The sequence below is a fragment of the Bombyx mori genome, chromosome 16 (genome assembly GCF_030269925.1).
Source record: "Bombyx mori chromosome 16, ASM3026992v2".
NCBI classification, from domain to species: Eukaryota; Metazoa; Arthropoda; class Insecta; order Lepidoptera; family Bombycidae; genus Bombyx; species Bombyx mori.
Window position 1 is genome coordinate 1,304,202 of NC_085122.1, and position 26,440 is coordinate 1,330,641.

The window sequence follows — 26,440 nt, forward strand, 5'->3', positions numbered from 1 at the left end:
TTCTTCTCAGGACGGAGGCTAGTTCTTGTGAATTGGCGGTAGTTCTTTTGACGTTCAACAAGTATGTACTTTCATTTATGTTGAATAATTTTTTTTTGATTTAATTTGATTTGATCATCGACGATTAGACGAAGGAAAATACCAGAAAAGAAATTAAAACTTTATTGCACACTTTATATAACTTATATACTAGAACATCTATGAAAATTAAAATCTTTAGGTGCCGTTGATTGGGATTTTAGAGTTAGATGATTCTTATTTCCACACTGTCGGTCGTATATACTACAATAGATACATACTTAAACTACAACACAGTAAGCAACCGGACACTAAAAATAAGACAAACAATTCGCTGTAATGAATTTGAAATGAGTACGATCAGAATTTGCATAACAGTAATGTCGCGGGGTGAAAGGCTTTTGCTGTAAGCGACATTTATCTTTGTAATTAAACGTTAGTTTTATTTGGTATTAGCATCAACAGTTCGATGTTTTTAATTGAACTTCAATTAAGTTTACTCCATTCAAATAGCTGAAGATGTTTTTGAAGTGAAAACTTCTTTAGAATCGTTGTGATTTCAAACCGGATGCAACGGAAAAAACGACAGGTAAGAGACACAAATACAATAATGTGTAGGATGAAGCCAGCAAAGAACGAGACAGAAATATACATACTATTTAATACAGCGCCATCTGTGAGATTTTTTAATACTAACGTGTGTATGAAAGCTCTTGTAGTGAATTTTAATTTAGGATTATACGTGAAATTAAAATATCAATTCACAGAGGGCGCTACCTTACAATTATTTACTAATGACAAAATTTTACATATACTTAAGACGTTTAGGATAATTGTATTTTAATTTTGGAAGGTTTCACTTCTACCACGTGTGAATTGCACACATGTTTTTTTTTTTTTGGTATGATATTTTTTCCAAATTTTTTACTCTAAATGGAAAAAAATGTTGCTTAAAGCAAATATCGTTTCACCCCTTCGATGAACATTTATTTGAAACTCCAACAATAATTTTAGGCAACTTTAACTAAATTATCTCATTCTTTCATTCATCAAACAAATTTTTATCACGTCAAACAAAACATCAATCAATAGTCGCAATGTCTGATGTCGATTTTGGCCCCAAATGACGTCACAAAGTTAATGCAGCTAATAAAAAAAACAATTTAGATGTGTCCGGTATTCTATTGCCTAAAATAATCAACGCAATATGGCTTCCTTTCCCCAGAATCTGTAACCCACTAATTTACTTTACATTTTCAATGAAACGTGCGCTATATTTGTACGCGATTCCTCTACGTCAGCGTCGATCTTTTGCATCGACTTAATTGAACGTATTTTTGGCCTTTAAAATGTATATGAGGTATTTTCTATAGCTCTATATGTGTGAAAGCGTAAATGAATTAAATTGATATTACCCAATTACACTCACGCATGCGTTATCATATACGTCTGTGTGCTTAGTGTGAGTTTTTTAACGTTCTCGATAACGTAAAAGTAACTCAAAGTATGCAATTCGAACAGCACCTCTAGCGGCAAACGTAGGCAATCGTTCCAACTCCATACTCCATACAAATATGATTTAACTTTTACGCTATCGAATACGTTAAAAAGCCTGCACTAAGCACACAGAATGCAGATAAAACATGTATTCATCCCGTAAGGTATTTATCGTGGTGCGTAAATAAAAGGTCATTTATAAACGAGATCGGTGGGCGATGTTTTAATTTTATAATAAATTAGAAACAACACAAAAATTGTTCTTCAGGGCATCTAGGCACGCTTATCTGAAGCTTAGGGCAGTTCCAGATCTTTTCGCATCTGCATCTCGATCTGAACCGCCTCTTGCCGGACGTTTCGATGTGATTTGTCGTTCTGCCGCCGAACTTCGACAGAGCCACGAATTTGGACACGTGCTTCACTGGTTCCACGTCTATAAGGTCAACGTATTTCTCAGTTATATCCGATTGTGCTAAGGTCGTTTCGTAGTCGGCCGTTGTTAAGTCGTGTTCCTCTTTAACTCTCCTGTCAGTCTGGTTTGATTGTGCCCCTCGACTGTCAACGTCAGATTTGACGTCTGTCACGGTGACAGCCGCGGTAGTTTCTGCCGGAATCGACGCGGCCGTGGTCGACTGCGAGATGCTGACGTTATTGATGCTCGCATTACCCGGTATCGTTAACGGCAAGTTTTCGATCCTCGATTCTGTCTGTTGAAGGTCTGATTGCTTGATGACCGGCTGGAGTTTGAAGTATGTTATGTCAGCTTTGCTCTGCGGCGCTGGTGTTGCCGACATCAAAAATAATAGTGGTAGTAAGTATCTGGAAATGGAATTTGATTTAAGTCAGATTAATGAATTAGTATTTTTTTTATAATATATAAACTGATGGTAGGACCTCGCGTGAGTCCGTACGGGTAGGTCCCACCCCCCCGCCTATTTTTGCCGTGAAGCAGTATTGCGTTTCGGTTCGAAGGGTGGGACAGCCGTTGTGACTATACTTGAGACCTTAGAACTTATATCTCAAGGTGGGTGGCGCACTTACGTTGTAAATGTCTATGGGCTCCAGTAACCATTTAACACCAGGCGGGCCGTGAGCTCGTCCTCCTATCTAAGCAATAAAAAAACCGACGTCTGTGATTTATTAATAGAATTCCCGTATCGATTATCAATCAATAAACACACAGTTACGCAATACAATGAACCCGATTTTTAATAAATAAACATCTACATGTCTATGAAGACACGTTTTTACTTTACAAACCAGTTCCGCGGTTTAACGACACCAAACTAATTTGAAAAAATATTGAATACATATAAATTCTAGTTTTGTTTTAAAAAAATGTTATTGGAAAATGTTCATCGGAGTCTTTGACCCCATTTGTTTATGTCGAGCTGTTTTGTAATCAGGTTATCGACCTATTAAAAATGTGAGAGATTAATAATGCCTTTTTTTATCTATAATATATTTTTTGGCGTAACGGTATTATTATTGTCGTCCGGTGACATTAGGAATGTGACCATTAAGTTTTTTTTTTCTATTTTTTTAATACCATTAAGTAGTTTTTTTTTTAGTTTTTTTAACATTAGGTTTTTTTAACTTTACGCTAAGACGCGTGTACTCGTAATGAGCGATGCGACACCATCGGGTATTCAAATCCCGCGAGCAGGTACCAATAATTATAACAGAAGCTAATTTATTTCCTACCTTTTTTATGGCCCTTGTAGGCAGACGAACATATGGCCCACCTGATGGTGAGTGGTTACTGTCACATATAGTCGTCGGCAATGCCAGGGGCAGAGCTAAGCCTATGAAATCTTCTGCTTGTAACCTCGAGGGGTTATACTAATTATATTATAGTTATAAATAAGAGCTTTACCGAATGGGTAGGCAAGCCCACGGGGCTTAGCCGGGAGAGGTAACGGATTAATACATTTTTTTTATCCTACCTATGCCGATAGCCTTGAGAGGCTATATCAGTGTTACCCTAGTGTGTAGGTGAGCTCTTGGGGTTCAAACCGGAGGTGTTGCTAATACTGGCCCTAGCAAGAGCAGTGCTTCGCTGAATCTACCACCGGATCGAAAACGCGACCCATTAAGAAGATCCGGCGAGAAACTCAATGGGCTGTGTCTGTGGGTTAAGTACCACACGCTCACCGATAACTTCAACGGAGAAGGAACAATATTTTGGAATTAAAATGAAACCCTCAAATATATTAAACTTGTACTAATTACTATTAGTATCTTGTGAACCCTCACGGGTAGGTACCACCACCCTGCCTGTTTCCGTCGTGGAGCAGTAACGCGTTCAGTTTTGAAGGGTAGGTAGTAGTGATAGTTATGTCCATGGACTCCAATGACAATACAACCAGAGGAGATAAGTGTGCGGTCACCCATCTTAGATATTTTTTTTGCAGAATGCTTTAAAATTAGGTATTATATAATAATACGTGAAGCAAAAACTTTGTATCCCTTTTTACGGAAATTGCGCGGACGGAGGAGTATGAAATTTTCCACACTTATAGAGAATATAGAGAAGAAGTGCACAATGCTTATATTTTTTAAAAATAATGTATAAAAGATACATTAAATCAATAAAGAAAACATTACACACACCACACACCATGTATTTGACGCACACACGCATGCATACTATTTATTGTCAAACTTCTGTTCTTGGCGTCTATTGTCAAATTGAGAATAGATTAAACATTGTTTGTCTTTGTTAATATTTTTTATAGTGTAGTCTTGGAGAAATTTGCGATTATAGAAGTATAAAATACAATCATAATAGTGTGCAAACTTACAATTCCAATTAATTATAGTCGAATTTCGACTACTGCGGGACCTCTAGTTATAGTTAAATGTATGTCATCGTAATCTTGTTTACTTACTAAAAGCGACCTTGTTCTAATGGAAGCCGGGATTCAGTTGTTGACCAATTTGTAAAGGTCACATTCAAACATCTACTAATAGGAGACAACCAAATTACAGGTACTAATTAATTTCATTGTGGTAAATAAGTAGATTCTTAAGGTTACCATTAAAAAAAATATGGTAATTCTATGACAATGTAAAAAAAAACGTAAGTCATTAGTTAACTATAGACAATGTTGGACATCCTTGGTTGGTAAGTACGTAAGCACAATAATAATAAAAAAATACCGCCTAGAATTCAGAACCTCCTCTTTTTATTTGAAGTTGTTTAAAAATATGTAAGACGTGCAATTTTTACAAATTTAAACTCGGAATAAAATAATGTAGAAGTCAACCTTCCTTCTTTCAACCTTCATACAATTACTATTGGAAGTACATGTTTATTTTTTTAAATCATTCATAAGTGGTTGCGAACCCTGTAAACTGGTGAAATGATATCTGCGCTGGCTTAATTGTTCCAAACCAACGTATGTCTTTAGTGGAAGCAAAACCGCTATATTAACGATGCGATGGTCCCGGATATGGTGCATAGGCTGATATGTGTGAACTCCAAGCAAACCGCCTAAAAAAAATTTTTAAATCCTATTCGGTGGTCCTATTCCTATTAGCTGGTTGTAGCTATTCCAGCTACACTTGGACGGGAACTGCCTAACCAAAATGTAGCTTAGGTTCTTTTTTTTATTGCTTAGTTGGGTGGACGAGCTCACAGCCCACCTGGTGTTAAGTGGTTACTGAACCCCATAGAAATCCACAACGTAAATGCGCCACCCACCTTGAGATATAAGTTCTAAGGTCTCAAATATAGTCACAACGGCAGCCCTACTCTTCAAACCGAAACGCATTACTGCTTCACGGCAGAAATAGGCAGGGTGGTGGTACCCACCCGCGCGGACTCACAAGAGGTCCTACCACCAGCATTCTAACATATTTAAATCCACCAGCTTAAACCACCAGTCTCTCTGCATTTTATAGAGGTATTCTGCATTGTAAGTGTTCTTATCTAAGGAATTGTTTGAGATTATCTTTTTTCCCCTACCAATTCACTGGTAGCCTAAGGGCCTATTCTAGCTAAGTTCAAACGGGTAGGTTAATTATGTAGCTCAACTTGAGAGAATTTCTAACCGTAGCCCTAGCAAGAGCAGTGCTTCGCTGAATCTGCTACCGGATCGGAATCGCGACCCACTGAGAAGATCCGGCGAGAAACTCAGTAGGCTGTGTCTAAGGGCATAGTTCGCATGTCGAACGCTTTTTTGACCAAGGACAGCTAATTTGTTATTCTTCGACATTAATATTCATTGTAAATTTATTATATTAATAAGTATATTCTCGTCTAAACGAGACCGCATTTAACGTGCTAACAATAAAATTGTATTATTGTCGAAAACATGCAAATGACAATATCGCGGCGCCCAGTGTCAACCTAATTAGTAGCGATGTAGTAATGTTACGAATACATGTGTGATATATGAAGACTGATTGACCCGTCACGGTCGTGTCGCTTTCATTGAGAGGCAATACTTATCTATACTAATATATAAATGTACAGTGGTTTTTACGGATGTTCCGTTATAACTACTTGAACTTGGTACTTGACTAGAAACTTGGTATCCATGTAGAAAATACATGTACTTAATGGATTGGCTTGTGGCGGGTAGCCATCATACAACGCAAGATAATTGACAGATGCCTGAATCTCGCTTACGACATTTTCAAGATAAAGCGCATATATACAAGTTCCGAATAACAACATTCGGACCGTCAGTCTACCGAGCAATATCACCCGCTCGGTGGAAGATCTTCCCTTTGTCGTAAGCCCCAAAGGCTAATATTTATATGATGACAATAAATAATAATGTTAATTTTAAATGCACAGCGAAGAGGGCGAGTAGTACTAGTGTTTATTAAGAGTACGCGAGTACTTTTCGTAAATATCGGAGTCGCTGGAGGAACATTGCAAGACGTAGAATCCTGTCAAAATGTCACGAACCTCAGCAGTGAAGAAACGACGCGAGAAGGTAATATACTTACACATTGTAATGTATTCATACATAATACGTGTTTTCAAGTCGTGTATTTTTTGCGATTTCTTCTTATTTTCGTTGTTTAGTTTTGTTAATTTGAAAAGAATAATTAAAATAATTCTAACCCTGGAATAGAAATTGAATTTAATGTTTATAAAATTAAATTTGAAATTTATCAAATTGGATTTGAAGTTAAAAATTTATATTGTTTTCTTGATATTTAATCGCTTATAAACGAAAATCAACGTATTGGCTGATAATTAAAATCACTTTTACGATTTAATCTAAGCCGTTTTCGTGGCCGCGCTCTGTGAGGGAGGTACAGGAAACAGCGGAAATCATTTTATAATGACTGTGAGTTTCAGGCACAAAATTAGTAATGGCTTTTTTTTATTGCCGTATAGGCAGACGAGCATACGGCCCACCTGATGGTGAGTGGTTACGGTCGCCCAAGGACTTCAGCAATGCCAAGACGCTGCCTACCGCAAAATGTATTTCATGTATTTTCCTTTCATGATTACATTAAGAGTATCATTTGTTAGGTAACGCAAACATTTGTCAACCCTGACCCGCCATTGTCGTCTAACTTCAACTCGAACTTTCGCGACACATTGTTTTTTTTGTAATGATGGTTTTTCATTTTTAAATGATTTATTCATGAATTCATAATTTGTGTAAGATTTTGTCACGTAAGCTAGTCTGACACGATATTAACGCGTATATTATGCAACTAGCAAAGGTTATATTCTAGAATTGGGCTCATCATCAGCGCATTATGTCAAGTGGTCAGCAAAGTCATTTCTGCCGTGAAGCAGTAATGCGTTTCAGTTTGAAGGATGGGGCATCCGTTGTAACTATGCTGAGACCTTAGAACTTATATCTTAAGGTGGATGGCGCATTTACGTTGTAGATGTCTATGGGCTCCCGTAACTACTTAACCACCAGGTGGGCTGTGAGCTCGTCCACCCATGCAAGCAATAAAAAAAAAAGTTAAAAGACTAATTTTTAATTCCGCTGACCGTCAAGAACGATTTTCAAAGCCTCTGAATCCATAGTACGTTTCTAATGAAACGCTAAAAGGGTGCTCCTACTTCCTTCCTTCCTTCAGATGTCTTTCGAATATATTAACAAAACACAATTTATTCTTGAAGTTTTTTAGCGCCATTCAAACTAGATCAAACGATAAGACGACATTAAAAATAGGTATTGTAATATAACGTGCATCTAAAGGATTATCTATTCTCATTAAGTAATCTATTCATGTAGTTTTCTTGGGAAAATAGTGCATTGGTTTCCCCTTGCCTTCTGCCCCAGGCCTTTTAGGGGCTATTTGGGCTCCTAGGTTGCTGAAGCCTCATCTAACCATTTGGGCCGATCTAGCAAGAGAAGCACTTGGTGGTAGTCTGTACCATGCAGTACATGCCACCCATGATCGAGCACAGTGGAAGAACGTCACATGTTGTCGCGATCCTCAGCAGCGAGGGAACGATATATAGGATTATCTCGCGCGAGAATGGCATAATTCTGAAGATTTTTATACTGTGGGTGAATTTCAAGTATCTTTTATACAATTTCGTCACTTGTAAAGACCTTTCTCATTGGTCGGTCTACGACTTTCGCTCCAAGGAGGCTGGCGCTACGACAAAAATGATCCAGTTTTTCTTTATTCGAAATATGTGCAAGAACATTTTCGTCCCGACATTGTCTCAATGCCTTCTACAACAGTGTGCCTCAGGTTGAGATTAACTTGAGACATCAAGTTCATAGACAAATAATCTCACTATTACCAAAAGCAATCCAACTAAGCATAAGCTGTTAGTTTTTTAATTCATTTAATTATTCTACCATCAGATTTCACGTTGATAAAGCTTAGTTCCTACCCATTGTTCGTTATAAACGTTATAACAGTAATTAGTGATTAATTCAATCATTAATTAGCTCCTGGTTTTTGTTTGTTTTTTTGTAAATATTTAATAGGTGGTTTTTTCCATGCAATTCTTCCTTATTCGTTTTTAATATGCTTTTATTAGCTTCAGACGTAAGTATGTATGTTTGTAACGGAATCTTTGAACATGATTTTGACCACCTTCAAAACGTCGGATTAACTCGAAATTTGGTATACTTATTAAGGACCGATGACAATTCAATACTAAAAAAATATATTGAAAAAATTTAAATTCAACTAAAAAATGAAAAATAAATAATAGTTTAAAAAAAACTAGGTAACAAAATACGCTTTTATAGAAAATCCAACTAAAAAACAGAAAATAAATTATAATAAATTTGAATTAAAAATAGTGTGGGGTGCATGGTATCAATAGTTATAAATATTTTATGAACAGACATGAGTAGAAGGGCTATTTTGATAATATCCTGTAAAGCACCCCACGCTTTTTTACAATAAAATCATTTTTTCTTACACTATTTTTAATTGAAATTTAGTAAAAAAAAAAATTCTATTTTTTAGTTGGATTTTCTATAAAAGCGTATTTTATTAGTTTTTTAAAACTATTATTTATAATTTCCGTTTTTATCCGACGAACCAAATTAAGGGTATTTTAGAAAAGCGACGTTGACTTAGATCTTATTGACATGCTTGTGTTGAGTATCAGTACGTCGATGATAAGAGGAGGTCAGATGACCTGGTCGAGGGAATCCATTGGATGCGGACAGGCCCATTTATGGCGACTCTAGAGGCAGGCCTGTCTAGCAGTGGAAGAACTATGGCTTAGTATAGAATTAGTTGTAGATCATAAAATTAAATCTCTAGATTGACGCAATAGTCTACATCCCAATGTGAATGCGTGGACCCTTCTCGAAACGAGAAGCTTTATTCTGATAAATATATATAATACCTAAATGTATTATAACACGCTTTAACTACTGTCCCGCTTTTTAAATCGGACTTTATATACAGTGATAAAACTATATTAGACTACGATATTACATGATATTGTGTCAGCGTGTGTCAGTGTCTGTCAGTGTGATATTCGTCAGGTTAGAATCCCGAGAGCTCACCTACTCACTCGGTGAATCTGGCATGACGCCTTTAGGTCACTAGAACAGGGAGGGAGAACAAAAATGATGATATCCAGACCCGGACACGGAGTTCAGGAAAACTAAAATACGCTGATATGGCTTAATTGAAAGGCACGCATAGCACTAACCCTGTTAAAATGATAAAATTTACAATAACAATGAACGAACAGCGCGTGCATTTTAGATTTTTAATTTGTATATACATCGCGATATCAAATAATTGTTATCGCCCGGTTCCCGCGTCATTGTTACAAGACAATCGTATGCTTTTTATAGAGTTTAAGGTTGCCATCAAATACTTTATTGGATTTCAACGTTGTTGACAACGAACTTGTTGTAAAGCGTTGTCGCAAATTGTTTCCGGAAAGTTCTTTTTTTCTTTATTGCTTAGATTGGTGGACGAGCTCACAGCCCACCTGGTGTTAAGTGGTTACTGGAGCCATAGACATTTACAACGCAAATGCGCCACCCACCTTGAGATATAAATTCTAAGGTCTCAGTATAGTTACAACGGCTGCCCCGCCCTTCAAGCCGAAACGCATTACTGCTTCACGGCAGAAATAGGCGGGGTGGTGGTACCTACCCGTGCGGACTCACATGAGGTCTTACCACCAGTAAGCAGCAAGCTCTCTTGGATTATTAATTTTTTTATGGGCTTTTTTATGTTACTTTATCTCTATTTATAAGATTTTTTTTATTGCCCGTGTAGGCAGACGAGCATACGGCCCACCCGATGGTGAGTGGTTACCGTCGCACGTGCTGACATCCATGCAGGGTGACTGACATAACGTCTGCCAGGGACAGAGCCAAGCCGCTGCCTACCATATAAGATATCGGGTTTAAGGCAATATTAATATTCTATATCGATTTGAAGCTGAATTTGTGAAACCGTTTTGAATAAATATTTACTAGTCTAATGGTAGACAGCGGCTTGACTCTGACCCTGGCATTGCTGACGTCCATTAGACTTCGTCTGCCTTTAAAGGCAATTAAAAAAAAATTGTCGCCATTTATAGTCATAAATTGTTGAAAATCAACTAGTTAATTGTCCTAATTTGTGATTAATTAATCTTTAAGTAGTTCCTATGGAGTTTTCAATATGTATAACAATATAAAAAAAATGTCCCAATACAATTATTAGGATCATTTTTAAGATGGTTAATGCTAGTCTGTGACGGCTATATATTGTTATATAGGTTTCAGAATTATACATCTGGTTTTTTTATATGTGGTTTATCCTTAAAAATAATTACATTATAAGCGTTATAATTGAACTATGATTCACGTACGTGACATAAATTTTATGTACGTGCAAATAATATTAAAATTATTTACGTAGGTACATATGTAATTACGCACGTTAATTAAGTATTTTCTTATTTAAATATAAGTACAATTTTGTTTAAATAAGCAATTAATTGTAGCGCCGTTAGCAATCGTAATTCCGTAATTTAGTACAAAAATCGGAGTATACGCCGCAAAAATTTAATAAAAAAATATATTGTATGTTAATTTACTTTTGGTGAAATATAGTTTAAGAAAACTTATGGTCATGATAGGAAATATTTTAAATACTGACTTGAAATAATACTTCACGATTGTTTGTTCTAACAACTAATCTAATAATCTAACTAGTCTTAAAATCTATTCTTAAAATTTATTTACTAATAAAAAATAAACTCGAACTAACCTATACATTATATTGTTGTGCACTCACAAGCGTTTCACAAGACACAAACAAGACGAATACAGAATCGACAACTTATTTAAAACTATTTATAACGAGATAAAATGAATGAAAAAATTTGCTAATTTTCATACGATTGGTATTTTTCGCGCCAAACGGCATAAACGACTGAGATGAAGGCAAAGACAACTAGCACATTCAACCTTAAGAAAGGGAGGGGCGTGTGATTTTTTTTTGGCTGTCATATTACAATAATTTAACAATGTTTTCACATAATTTAAAAGTCTTGTTTCAAGTAACGGATGTAAAAGATAAAGTACGGATTTTTTAATTGTAGAGTTTTGTTTTTAAAATGCATGATTATGTGAACATTAATGTCATTCTGAAAGTCAAAGATAAAAAAATATTACAATAAAAATGTTACATTTTTAAATATAATTTGTACATTAGCGTTGCAACAGCGTGGGCTGGTACAGGCACGAACCCAATCTACTTGCATGATTGAGCTCGATAGAAGAGAATAGGGAATCAGAAAAAAACTGTGACCTTCTTGAATTAAGGCACAAAATCTTTTTTTTCTTCATAGCAATATATAATTGGAGCTTACCTCAATATTCAACATACTTAACATAATTAAGTTTTGAATGTAGCTCATAAGGAACTAAAATTAATTTAAATATAAATTAAAAGAATAGTGTAATTATGTACTTACACATACACAACTTAGATATCTATTCACATTACTACATAGTTTACTTCAGTATAATTAATATAATTGTAGCATTAGAAATAATTACATATAGGCACTTGGAAGGAGAAAAAATAAAATAAAAAATGTAATGGTATAAAATGTATATATATAATGATAGTTATGTGTTAGATTTTTTAAGTCACTAACATAGATATAAGTAATTACTACTAACAAAATGTTATGGTTTTAAAAAAAAAACTGAAATAAAGTATTAATAATAATAATAATAATATAATAATATGTACATTCCATTTTATTGTTACAAAACTTTTAATTTCAAATAAACATTATTGTAAGCAGACGGTTGTTCATATTTGTTGACACACACGGCTAATTACTGTTTTATGGAAGGCAATGAAAATAATGTTTCAGAGAATGGAGTCAGCGGCACCGACGTCATCATTTTAAAAACACTATGGAAGCAGCCAAATCCGTCAGATCTTATTTACCAAAATAAAAGGTCTTAATTATGAAGCTACTTAGACGTATAATCCTAGTGAAATGCCTATTTCTGCCAATCTAAAGCTATCAGGCGATCTACTTTGAAGGGTAGGACAGTTGTTACTAGTTCCCGATACTTCAAACCTCATTAGTCCAGCTAAGCCGTAATTACATTAGTAAGGTCAATTGACCTCACACATCAAGTCTTTTTAACCGGCTACCAATCAAGCACACATAAAATCAGAACGCAGATAGAAAACTTTACATGATAATGATGGATGAGTTCCAATTGTTCATAACGATGTCGCTATCCTGGTCAACAAGTACGTATACCTAATTATTGCTCTACTATGGTACACATAAAAAAAAATACAAATCCAAAGGAATAACTTAAAACTGAAATTTTGATCTAGCAACATTATTTTACTGGTTGTAGGACGTCTTATCAGTCCGCAAGGGTCTAAGGTACCAGTACCCTACCTAGCAGTTTGGTTTGCAAGGTGGGGCAGCCGTTGTACTGGTAAAACTGAGACCTTACAACTCATGTCTCGAGGTGGGTGGCGGCATTTACGTTGTAGATGCGGTTACCACTTAAAACCAGTTGGGCTGTGAGCTAGTCCACCCATTAAAGCTATAAAAAAATATAAGATTGTAACATGGCCGACGAAGAAATTGACATTGCAAAAAAAAACAGGGCGAATACTTGATATAAACAGATAAATTTTGATCAGACCTCTGCAATTATAGTCTTCTGCAGCCCGTAGTCCATAAAAAGCTTGTCCAGTACAAGGCCAGCGTCTACACGTCGCGGTCATTGATCGGGCAAGTCTCGCATTTTTAATGTTCACTATCACATTTCATTATAAATTTTCTAGAGAAATGTCAGGTCTTATAAGCCAAATAGCTGCGATCGATTCTATAGTTTTTATTTTTATTTTATTATTTCTATAGTTTATTTTTTATATATTTTCTATAGTGTTTTTACAATACAATTACAATGTAACATAAACTATAGACAAGACTTACGTTATAAAATAAAATACCTAAAATGCAAAATCGTAAATGAAAAAAAAAAGAATGTAAATGGACTATACGCAAAGTCGAACCGTAAATAAACTCATTACCCTGATGTTAACATTAAACGCTATGTAAGAATTCACGCGGAATAGTTTAATAATGTCATATTTTTTGAATCTGCAATTTATCATGAAGACATTTTTAGTTTTAGGTTCGTTGTTAGAGTTGATTGCTTAACTTATAAATTTTTTTTTTTTTTTTATTTTTTTTTATTGCCTTTGTAGGCAGACGGGCATACGGCCCACCTGATGGTGAGTGGTTACCGTCGCCCATGGACTTCAGCAATGCCAGGGGCAGAGCCAAGCCGCTGCCTACCGAGCCAAGCCGCTGCCTACTGAATATTACAATCTCGCTTCCTTGGGCTAGCTATTGGAGTAACGTGGTACGCGAGAGTCAAGATCTCAACTCCATTCGTAAATCTATGAAGAACTCTCCGATAAATCCCTTATCGGGACCGCCGCCATCTACAGCCCATTATTACCATAGATTATCTTACTATATAATACTGCCGATTCCCTGGACGACGCATCGGACAAACGATTCAATCCTGGAAGAACTAGGCATCTCCTTAAGACTCTCCACCATTTGCCTACGTAGGATCTTAGAGTTTTTCGGTCACGTTGCGAGGAAAAAGGGCTACAATCTCGAAAGACTTCTCATCACCGGCAAAGTGGAAGGAAAGAGGCCTAGGGGACGTGGTCCCATGCGCTGGTCCGATCAGATTAAGACGATTTTGGACTCCAGCATCAAAGTCGCTATCCACTGTGCGGAGGACAGGAGTGAATGGAGGAACATAGTCTTAACAAAAGTGCTCCGTAAAGGTCACGACCCTCAGAACTGAGGAATACGACGCACGGAGGAGGAGGATCTTACTATATATATATAAATTACGTGTCACGTTGTTTGTCCGCGATGGACACCTAAACTACTGAACCGATTTTAACTTTTTTTTTAAATATGTGTTTTGTTCCAACTTCGTCTATCCAACTATGTTAACAACATAGGATGGTTTTTATTTCGATTAATGGTCGCAATATTTATTAATTAACAATAAAATTATTTCCTATGTTAAATCAGTTTTTAGTAGTTTTTACAGACAATTGAGGCCTATAAAATCAAAGGCTGCTAAATCCAAGTCTGTCAAATATTCAAGTAAACTACAAAAATCGTCCCTAAACACGTCATTACGGATCCTCCCGATCCATCGAAGTACTGCTCTTGCTAAGGCCAGTTTTAGCAACACGCTGAAATAACTTTGTTCAGATAGCTACAATAGTCTTTACTTTAAAACAGATTTATAAAGAATGAGAATATTACTACTAATCTGAATTTTAAATGATAAAACTTTGTTTATTAGTACTTGTACTGAGTAAAAATAAAATTTTTGAACTGAATTTATAAGAGATTTAGCTGCATTTGTTATAACATGAAAACACTAAAGCGTGTCCAATTAACTAAACAAAATAGGGCCATTGTTAATCCGTCTCACGACATTATGGCGTTTGGCTGCCTTTGATTTTATAGGCCTCAATTGTAATACTGTCTGACATTAATATCTCATAGATGGCGCTGTGTTAAAAATACTAACGATTCACATAAGCTACAATTTAATGACATAAACACCACGTGTTGCTGAGGAAATTTATTTCGTAGTAAACGCAAAACAGTTTATTCCAATTGTTCTTACTTTGTTAATTTTTGGTATTAGCATAGCCGGCCGCGTGTTATTTAGAAACAAAAATCTTAGTCACAGCAACATGTGGCCGGGTCTGCTAGTTATATTATATATGTATTTATATTTGTGTATGTATATGTATATGTTTGTGCATATATATGTATGTGTGTGCGTGCGTGTATATATATATTTCATCGGATTAGTACACCGCGTGTAATTCGTTTCCAAATGATTCTTGTCCACCTGATGGTTTTTTCAACTTAATTAGGCTACCCGAGCAGCCATCTATGATCACAGGTGAATACACTTTTTTTTTGTTCAGAAGGAAATCATCGGACTTCCGCCCTCCACTGGGGATGGAATAAAACCTCCTGTCGCTCAACAACCAACGTCCAAACCTCGCATGAGATAGAACTTATGAAAAGGCAAAGGGGGGAAAGTGAAGCGTTTAGTGTGAAGCACATCTCTCCCATCACTCTCCCCCTCGGGACGCTGGACCGGCGGTCGTCGGCGCCACGACCACCAGCCCTCTCGGACGGCAGGCTATCCGAAGACCGCCTAGATGGCGCCGGTTAGATTGAGCTATCCTACGGAATACCCTGGGCCAGAACCAGCGTGGGTCGAGGATAGCCGGCCTTCCATCACCCGGATGCTCTTGCGTAAAACGCGTGCAGAGCAGCTTGCACGTCGTCTTCTTAGGTCCCCCTCGCCGGTCTCGAGACCGACATGTGAGGGGGACCCGAAGCACTTAGAGGGCCAGGACTTGGGCGGGATCCGCCTCCCTGGCCCCCGCTCGACGGCATCGGGATTGTGCGTCTTTCACGCGCCCCGCTGCCTCCTTCTGCGAGATTGTGCACTCGCACAAGTCGCGCATCGCCTTCCACGACTCTTCGTCGCCGAGCATCGATGCCACAACACTCGGCAACGACAAGTCGTTTCCTATTTTTGCGACAAGGACACGGCGCCACCCCTCCCATGCGGGGCAGGCCACGAGCGTATGCTCTGCCATGTCCAAGTCGCAACCACAATGGTGGCACTCTGCCGTCGGCTCGGCTGTGATCCGGTGCAGGAACTCACCGAAACAACCATGCCTAGTAAGCACCTGCGTGAGCCGGAAAGTGAGGCGTCCTCTGTCACGATTCACCCAATCCACAAGGACCAGGCGAATCGCCTCGGCAGTCCTACGACCAGCCGAAGTATCAGCCAGTCGTCTGAACCATGACTCCAGCACGGACCGCCTAGATTGGGCCCTCCGCGCTCTGACCACACTAGGGCTGGGACGCGCCACGCCCCGGGCACGAAGGTCAGCCCGCCACTGATAGTCAGCGGCGAGCGCCTTCGCTTCCAGAACCCAAGGCGGCGTCCCAGCCAGTACACACGCCGCCTCAAAGGAGATGGTGCGATAACCATGGATGACCCTGATCGCGATGGTGCGTTGCGGCCGTTGCAGCAGCTTCGCCACGCCCGCGGCCAGAGACTGACCCCACACAGGCGCCCCGTATAGAGACGGCGCGTCACCTGGTCAGGCCTCCCGACGTTGGGCAGAAGCCGGCTTAACGCGCCGGCCACCCCCAACTAACGTGAGACCAGGTTCTGAAAGTGAGCACGGAAGGTCCAACGACTGTCCAGAATGAGGCCGAGGTACTTCAACTGCACCCCGACCCCGATACGGACGCCTCCGACCTCGATATGGACATCGACAGGTGGCACTCTGCGGGGCCTGTGGAACCTCATGGCCTTGGATTTACTGAGCGACACGTCGAGGCCCAATCTCCTGATTTTGACGTGAATACGCTACGTACTAAAATTTTACGTATGTACCTACATATTACACGATATTCAGAAATACTGAAATCAATGTGGAACATGCTCCGCATCTAAAATCCTTTGCTTGTGATTATTCAATATATTTTTAATTTAAAAAACGACACTATCATAATTTAGTCAAAGACATATAATATGTATAGCTTGTGTTTTTTTTTTAAATTGCTTGCTTATTATCTTCTTATTGTTTCTTCTTCCACCATGTTGATTACCGTTGTAAAACTCAGTTGTTCGTTGCCCTTCGCTAGGCAGCTGGCATTCTAACCTAGCAAACTGCCACACGATGAGCCGCAACCAACTAGAGTTTGATCTTCTTTGATTCTCTTCGACCGAAGCCAACGCGATTCATAGACAAAATTAATATACCTAGTGTAGATTATATAGCATAGATTATATATAATATAAATTAATAACCTAACCTCTTTACATAAAACTATTCGAAAATGGTCATGTGAATTCAATAATACGGAGATTCATTAAGCGTTCTTTAGTTCCCGGATATTTTTCGTTTTTTTTTGTCAGTTCTAGTGCTCTCAATACAGATTTTTGAAAAAAACATTGGAGGGCACCACAATGCTTATTCTTTTTGAATAATTTTAAACAACTGTTGTTTTTTATTCACTTTTGTTAATGACAAACTTTGAGATACTTAAATGTACCCCGTTATACAGAAATAACAAAAATTGCATCAAACACACAAATACACAAAAACACTCAATATTTGCCAATATATATACAAACTAGCGACCCGCCCTCGCTTCGCTTCGGAAACATTAAAACACACATGAAACCAAAAAAAAAAAATAAAAAAAAAATAAAAAAAGTAGCCTATGTTCATCAGGGACAATGTCGGCTTCTAATTAAAAAAGAATTTTTCAAATCGGTCCAGTAGTTTCGGAGCCTATTCGAAACAAACAAACAAACAAATCTTTCCTCTTTATAATATTAGTATAGATAACCACAGAAACAATTAAATACTACGAAATCAAATTATAAAATATTATTTACTAACTCCCGAATACCTAATTAAATTTAAATTTGACACTACTCTAATGATACTCTACCTCAATGTCATACACAAAGACAAAAATTAAAAATACAATTATTAGCACAAACTTTTTTTTTTTTTAATCTCATTTATATTAAAACCGTGAATATTTGCAAATGAAAATTAAATTTCGACATACCTCCCGCCAAAATTCGCTCGTCGCCTCGGCCGCCTGACTGATGGTTTTCAACAGCCGTGAGGGTTATTAAATACAAATTTTATCTACAAGGAAAGCCGCGAAATAATATGTAACGAACGTTAATTAAGCTATAATGTTAGCAATACGTCGGTCAACAAATATTATAAGCGTTAGAATAATATGAATATAAACATTTTGTGTTCGTTTTAGTGATGTGAGTGACATTAGCATGTTCACGGAATTGTATTTCGATCCCGTATATTGATAACTTTAAAAAACTCCGTCGATCTACAAGTATTATTTTAGATATCTATACTAAAAATAAAATTGGAGTGTCTGATTGTAATAATTAAATAACCGCTTTTTACGACATGCATATGATACGGTACATACAGCAAAATATAATAACATTTTTTACAATTTTTGTCTGTCTGTTTGTTGCGGCTAATATCTGGAACGGCTGGACCGATTTTAACGAGACTTTCACTGATAGGTAGTTGATGAATATAAGCAGTCGCGGATTAAAGGTCCAGAACGCCCTAAGCAATCACTTTATCGGCGCCCCTGTACCGGTCATAAATGGCCATCATAATACTATAAATTTTAACTAGTTGTTTTTGCAATTACGATGACGTTGTATCATCAAAAGCACCGTTAGTGGATCGGGAGGATCCGAAATGACGTGTTTGGGGCGACGTCGACTGCTTTCCATTCTGTCCGCAGGATCGGGAATGTAGATACCGGCGGCCACGATGAGAGGGTTCTCGTGTCGTGCCGCTTTATCGAAGTGGTTGATAGACCAGGACCCTTGTACTTACGCTAATGCGCGAATGAAATACAAACAAACCCGCAATATTGCATAATACGAGTATATCGATGCTTGTGCAATATAATCTATTATACATTTAGATTATAGATCAGCATTTAGTTCTTAATCGTCGATATGTTATTTTTTTTGTTTATTTAACGGCCGTCTGATGTAGTGGTAAGTGACATGGTCACTACACAAGGGGGTCGCGGGTTCGAATCCCGCCAAGGGAAGATATTTGTATGATAAATATCAATGTCTTTTCCAGGGTTATGGATGTATATTAAATATATGTATGTGTATAATAAAAATCTTACATTTATATCCATTATCTGGTACTTGTAACACAAGTTCTTTACGAACTTATCACGGGACCAGTTAACGTGGCGTGATTGTTAGTAAATATTAGTAAATATTTAAAAAATTTGAGGTCGCGCGCCCCTTGTAACTACACGCTCTTAGGCACGTGCCTAGTTTGCCTTATGGATAATCCGCCTCTGAATATAAGGAGTAACTTAGGCTACTTTTTTTAGACTATCTTCGCCCCGCAGCGTCATCCGTGGCACGACAAAAACCGCGGGCAACATCGCGCGACTCGGCTATCAATAATGAAAATTAATGTTTCCGAAGCGAAACGAGGGCGGGTCGCTAGTGATATTTTTTTTTTTTCCTACCTATGCTGTTAGCCTTGAGAGGCTATTTCAGCTTCGCCCTAACGTTTGTAGGTGAGCTCACGGGGCTCAAACCTGACTACGATGCTAACACGAACCCTAGCAAGAGTCGTGCTTCGCAGAATCTACCACCGGATCGGTAACGCGACCCACTGAGAAGATCCGGCGAGCTAGTGATAAATAATAACCTTAAAATAACGTGTAAATATACCCAACTTTAATATAACAGGCTCATTTATATTAGCCACTCACTCACTACGTCACAATCATTATTTAACTTTATAATTCAAACTAGCGGTCCGCACCGGCTCCGCTCGGATCTTTAACAAAAAATTCAACGATATTTGACGTTGTTTTATTTTTTAAACAAAAAAAACACTTATTGCGGCATAACTACAATAGTTAGACATATGCTGTCGTGATACTTTTTGTAATTAATAATGTGTTCTACAAAGTCGTAGTACATTATTTTATTCTATCATCAATAGTTTTCTTAGGGCACGCGATGTAAATAATATTTTAGGTAATTTTTTTACACCTTGGGTTACATTACTGGAGTATTAGTAAGGATCCCTAATTTTTTTCAAAAAAGGTTAAGTCAGCCTATGTCACTCGGGAACAGTGTAGCTTCCAAAGAGTGAAAGAATTTTTCAAATCGGATCGATAGTTTCGGAGCCTATTCAATACAAACAAACAAACAAATCTTTCCTCTTTATAATATTAGTAGGTATAGATGTATCAACAACATGTAAAGTGGCACTTACGTATATACCAGATATTCCGTGCACTGTACTACCGATCCGGTAGTCAGCGGTTTGGCTGTAAGCTGACATTGCTGATGCGTATGATCAGGTAGGCCGTATTGTTGCGCGCTGGGGCTCGGAACAAATAAAAGTTCAACCAAAGTACAAATTAAAACTCCATTTAACATTTAGAGCACTTGCAGAACACTTTACACTTCGTAATTCGCTTCTTCCGCTTCGTTTCAGGTTTCGCTTCGAGTAGATCTGATTTTATAGCCGATACGACATCGCTAGATTTATCGAGAGCATGTTGGGCAAGTCAATGTGTGTTTCCGCTATCTGACAATAGATGGCGTTGTAATTCTCGAGCGTTTTCGATGGTTTTAGTTCCTTTGATATTCGTTTCTGCTATTCGGCAATAAATGGCGTTACTCTTACCGGCGTAAAATTATGATCTTCAGCCAACAAAATCAGTTAACAAAATTTGGTAAAAAAATCCGGTACTCTTATTCCATCCCTATTAAAAAAACGAGTGTGCACCCTTTATCGGACGCACAGGAAATAAGACAGGAAGCCCAGGGTCTGCCGATAGCCGTCAGCAATACGTTACGATCATCTGAACTAAAATAAAAAAATGAAACACAGATATAACTGCCTGTTTCTGTCGTGAAGCAGTAATGCGTTTCGGTTTGAAGGGTGGGGCAGTCGTTGTAACTATACTGAGACCTTAGAACTTATATCTCAAGGTGGGTGACGCATTTGACGTTGTAGATGTCTATGGGCTCCAGTAACCACTTAACACCAGGTGGGCTGTGAGCTCGTACACCGATCTAAGCAATAAAAAAAGAAAATTTATCGTATTTGAATCGAAAAATTGTAAAAATCGAAATCGAATGTAAAAGCGGTGGTGTAATAGTAAATATGACATGACATTAAAACTTGCATACGGCCCGTCATGACGTATGCAAGTGTAGTGTTCGCTCACGCGGCCCGTACCAACTTGAAGCCCCTTCAGGTTATTCAATCCCGATTCTGCAGGATAGCCGTCGGAGCACCATGGTTCCTGAGGAGCGTGGATCTCCACGATTACCTGTAGCTCGACTCTGTCAGTTAGTATCTACAGTCGGCATCATTGCGCCACTTCGAGAAGGCAGCACGACATGAGAACCCTCTTGTTGTGGCCGCTGGAAACTACATACCCGATCCTGTAGACCGAATGTTCTACAGTCGGCGTCGCCCAAAGCACGTCATTACAGATCCTCCCGATCCATTAACAGTGCTTTTAGGTACCAGAAGCACCGGTCACCGTCCTCGTCGAACTCGTTGCTTGCGACGAAGGGCTCGACGAGCGAATTAACCCATAGACACATCCCACTGAGTTTCTCGCCGGATCTTCTCAGTGGGTCGCGTTTCCGATCCGGTGGTAGATTCTGCGAAGCACTGCTCTTGCTAGAATCAGTGTCAGCAACACTCCGATTTGAGCCCGGTGAGCTCACCTACACGCGTTAGGGTGAAGCTGAAATAGCCTCTCAAGGCTATCAGCATAGATAGGGGAAAAAAGACATGACATTGTACTGTAGAAGCTCCAAGGAAAAGAAATTCATTGCGGGACCCATTGATACGGGTAAAATGATCTCAGGAGAGCACCCTACTTGAGAAGCGCTCGTGTATCCACGATTTCCGATCCACCCCAAAACGGTAGGCAGGTTAGCTCTGCCCCTGATATTGGTGACGTCCACGGGCGACGGTAACCACTCACCATCAGGTGGGTCGCATGCTTGTCTGCCTATACGGCAATAAAAAAAAAGCTTAACAATGTTTTAAAAATGAGAGACATGAACACAAAATAATAACCCATCAATTTCTTTGATTTGTTTTAGTAAACGTGATATTCCGAGTACAAACTTCACGATACATTCAGTACACTGTGCTCGGAACATAGGAGTCTGTCCTGTGTGCAAGGAACCTGTACCGTTTTAAAAAAAAATCTTAATTGTACTGTCCAAATTTTTATTAGGTAAGTACTATTAGAATAAAACTGCTTCTGATAGGAAAAGAATCATCTCCAAATTATAGCCCACTAGAGTTCAAACTCCAGTATCACTACATATAATTATTTTTTATTTAATTTATTACTCTTCATGTAAAATTTGCATTGGCGGACTTAACGCCTAAGGCATTCTCTACCAGTCAACTAAAGGTAGTGCAGAGTAAATAGTGGTAGGTGCAATGAAATTTATATTAAGTTACAAAAAGTGAGTACAAATTAGTGATTTTTACGAAAAAAATATTCAGCATTTTGTCTGCGATTATCAGAATGATATTTAGGATTGTGGACCAAAAATAATATGCTAGGAATCTTTGAGATTGTTTCTTAATTTGGCAATGTAAGCTGACGAGCATAAGATCCAATTGATGGAAAATGGTTACCGTCGCTCATCGACGCGAGTAATGTCACACCGCCATTGCTGGTGTCCATGGGCAACGGTAACTCTTCATCATCAGGCGGATCGTAGGCTCGTTTGCCCACAAGGGTAATAAAAAAAAACATACTATTTTCACGGCTCTATTGAGATCTATAGGGTCGGACGGATTGTGAGTACGGTTAGGTAAGACTACCCTGCCTATTTCTGCCCTGAAGCAGTAATGCGCTTCAGTTTGAAGGGTGGGGCAGCGGTCGTACTGTTAAAAGTGAGACCCTGACAACTCATGTCTCAAGGTGGGTGGAGGCATTTACGTTGTAGATGTCTATGGGCTCCGGTAACCACTTAACGTCAGGGGAGCCGTGAGCTCGTCCACTCAAATAAGCGCTAAAAAAGGGGTTCCCTATAAATTCAGGTTCACAAAGAATTAATACCTAAAAATTTATCTAAGTGTAAAGCTACTTATAAATAGAAAATCTGTGTTAGCTCACTGCCAGTTGGCAGCGTTCCCAGAAGGCTGGCAGCATTTCCACGCTGGATAGTAATGCTAATTCTTTGTGCAAAATACGTACAGGCCTTCTGGTCTCCCGAGGCCTCAAATAGTTTTTTTAAGGTCCTTAAACAAGCTTTTAGCAGATGGACCCCAGGAGCCCAAAGTTTCTACCCCAAATGGAACAAAAATGGAATCTTTAGAAAGATTTTATAAATTAATTAGATGATAATATACCTAAAATGATTTTATACTTGGTTTAATTAACAAATGTTTGTTTCTGTAAGCTTTATGTCCGTGCATTAAAATTACATTTCCATTTTATAAACAGGAAAAACAGCACCTGCGCACTGAAAATAGTTTAGCAATGATTTATAAACAAAATTAATACGTGATGTTAAATAACTAGGTATATTCGCAACTCAATAAAGCGAATCCGTATGTCACATTAATTGAATTATGTTACAACATTAGTCTTGTAGGGCGGCGAGAGTAGCGCAGACTATTTACACATCATTACGGATACTCCCGATCCATTAACGGTGTTTTTAGGTACCACAAGCACCGGTCACGGTCCTCGCCGAACCCGTCGCTTGCGACGAAGGGCTCGACGAGCGAATTAACCCATAGACACAGCCCACTGAGTTTCTGGCCGGATCTTCTCAGTGGGTCGCGTTTCCGATCCTATGGTAGATTCTGCGAAGCACTGCTCTTGCTAGGGCCAGTGCTAGCAACACTTCCGGTTTGAGCCCCGTGAGCTCACCTACATGTTAGGGTGAAGCTGAAATAGCCTCAAGCTATCAGCATAGGTAGGAGAAAAAGCAGGCTACGCAATGATGCTGCAGTATAAGTGATCTCTGAAAGGTATTTCCTACTCTGCTATCAGATAGTTTGTCTAATAGTTGACAGGAAAGAGGAAAGGGCGTCTTAAATGAGTTGGACGGATAATGAAAGAGGGTGAGAGAAGCATGCGATACAAAAATGAGGTATTTTATAATAGATCTCAATTGAAAAATAGGACATGTTGTGTCAACCCCACCTAGTGGGATAAGGGTGGACCATTCGTGTAGCGCATATGAGGTCGGTTAGCGTCGTTTCTAGTACATTAAGAACTACCATCATCAGCCCAGCGATGTCCACTGCTGGCCTCCCACAAAGCTCGATACTATACCGGCCCTGCGTTGTCGACATGCAGTCCGGGACCTTATACCTAGTTCGAGGCCTCAACTACGCGTAAATCCCACCCTAATCCTACGTGTAGTTATGTGACTTAAATACCCAAAGCTGCTCCCTTCTAACGAACACATTCAACGACAGGATACCAGGAGGTTGGATAAATTAAAAAATGATACAGAGCAATCCCCGTGTAATTCTATGTCAATATTAATATTGCGCATTATTATTTTGGGAACGGAAGGGAAAACCGCAACGTCTATCCTCCCGATTACAGCAAGCGCTTGTTGACACGGCGCATCACGTCGTACCTATTCTGTAACATTAATAACAATTGCTATGTTTGTATGTGATTCAAAGTTATTCGTCGGCTGAAAATTTTGGGGTTTCGATCGGAGTTTTGTTTTTTTCACGGGCATATTAGTTTAGAGCTCTTCTTCTTCAGGTTGTCGTATAGTTTCGTATATCAACAGGTTTTATTAAAATGGTTTTTGGAGCAGTATGAGGACTTGCCTTATCAGGCACTTAATGATCTAACCTGGTCTAACTTAATTATCTAATGATCTACGTTGTTCCGACCAGATCAAGAGCGTTTCACAACGCCCTCCAGACCGCCAGAGACAAAAATGGATGGAGAAAGATCGTGCGTGCGAAGGTGATACAAAAGGGTGGCCACGACCCTCAGCAATGAGGAATACGACGCAAGGAGGAGGAATGATCTAACCTAATAATCAACACCTAATGATCTCTCAACACGTATCCGCAGCATCTGTTCACGACTTAACCTAACCTAATCTATCTTAAGAAGGAGGGAGCCTGGAGACCAGTAATACAGGTCTTCGAACCTAGTACAGACTTCAGCTCTTTCAAAGGCTTGCAAAATAAATTATAAGGTTAATTTCCATTTGTATTTGTACTGTACCTTTAAGAGAGAAATAAATAAATTATTTTTATTCTTATTACTTACAATAGCAAAAAATAAAGCTAGCCCATATAGCGTCCGTGTGCAATAATCACTCTGGCGTCCCCTAGTAAATGTAATGGGTTAATTGAAAGTACCCAGGCCGGTGCCCCCACCGCCGTAAGTGCCGCAATCCAGCTTATTTTTGTCGCGATTATGATTACCTGGTTGAGGGATGGCGCAATCGACATGAATCACAAGTGGGTCTTATAAGCCATGTCAAAGTAAAGGTTGCAGTATTCACCAGTAACCACATAACTTCAGATGAGCCGTCAGCTCGTCAATAGCAATAAAAATAAAGAATCTTGAACTTCAATTTTTTAATTCAATGTGACATGTATATTAAAACTCGCGCTTCCTATTTTAATCCGTATTAGGTATATTATAATACTAGCGACCCGCCCTCGCTTCGCTTCGGAAACATTAAAACACACATGAAACAAAAAAAAAAAAATTAAAAAAAATTAAAAAAAAGTAGCCTATGTTCATCAGGGACAATGTCGGCTTCTAATGGAAAAAGAATTTTTCAAATCGGTCCAGTAGTTTCGGAGCCTATTCGAAACAAACAAACAAACAAATCTTTCCTCTTTATAATATTATAATAATAATAATAATAATAATAATAATAAAAATATTATAATAATAATATAATAATAATAAGTATAGATTTACTGTTAATAAACTTACCGTTAATAAAGTTTATCAAATGCGCTAAAATCACTAACAAAATGTTCTTAAATCATTCATTTACAACTAATCACATTCTAATTCATTTATACACGTCTCAATAGCACTGTAACTATTTAGTACATTCGCATTTAGAAATGACTACACTTTTATTAAGAAATCACACTCTTGCATTAAGTTAAAATCATAAATAATACATATAATTTTCGATCCATTTTCTTAAATGACGTATCGCGTTCATCAACTCTTTAATACGCATTCGGACCGTTAATTACCGAGAAAAATGCAAATAAAAGTCTGCCAAGAACGGAGGTCACAAGAGTTTTCAAGTTC

General features: G+C 38.3%; 1 protein-coding gene, 1 long non-coding RNA gene and 1 other non-coding gene across 5 annotated transcripts; 1 reads left to right on the forward strand and 2 right to left on the reverse strand.

The window, feature by feature from the left end:
- Window positions 1-1,710: 1,710 nt before the first annotated feature.
- Window positions 1,711-18,303, reverse strand: LOC101739604 (uncharacterized). 3 transcript variants are annotated; one of them, XM_062672891.1, is made up of 3 exons: window positions 11,200-11,349; window positions 6,478-6,596; window positions 1,711-2,334 (listed from the first exon to the last, which is right to left on the reverse strand). In XM_062672891.1, exon 3 carries the CDS (start codon window positions 2,307-2,309, stop codon window positions 1,755-1,757), a length of 555 nt encoding a protein of 184 aa, XP_062528875.1. In that variant the 5' UTR covers window positions 2,310-2,334; window positions 6,478-6,596; window positions 11,200-11,349; the 3' UTR covers window positions 1,711-1,754. The 3 variants fall into 3 exon arrangements, with proteins under 3 accessions (XP_062528875.1, XP_021205412.1, XP_012548148.1); XM_021349737.2 differs by lacking the exons at window positions 6,478-6,596; window positions 11,200-11,349 and adding an exon at window positions 18,152-18,303; XM_012692694.4 differs by lacking the exon at window positions 6,478-6,596 and having other exon boundaries at window positions 11,200-11,397.
- On the reverse strand, window positions 17,187-17,265 carry Mir745 (microRNA mir-745). The gene has a single exon (NR_107325.1). It is a non-coding gene; the product is annotated as a microRNA mir-745 (primary transcript).
- Window positions 18,304-18,313: 10 nt separating the features above from the next.
- On the forward strand, window positions 18,314-25,407 carry LOC134200297 (uncharacterized). The gene is made up of 4 exons (XR_009975133.1): window positions 18,314-18,445; window positions 21,954-22,138; window positions 22,254-22,390; window positions 25,042-25,407. It is a non-coding gene; the product is annotated as an uncharacterized LOC134200297 (long non-coding RNA).
- Window positions 25,408-26,440: the final 1,033 nt, after the last annotated feature.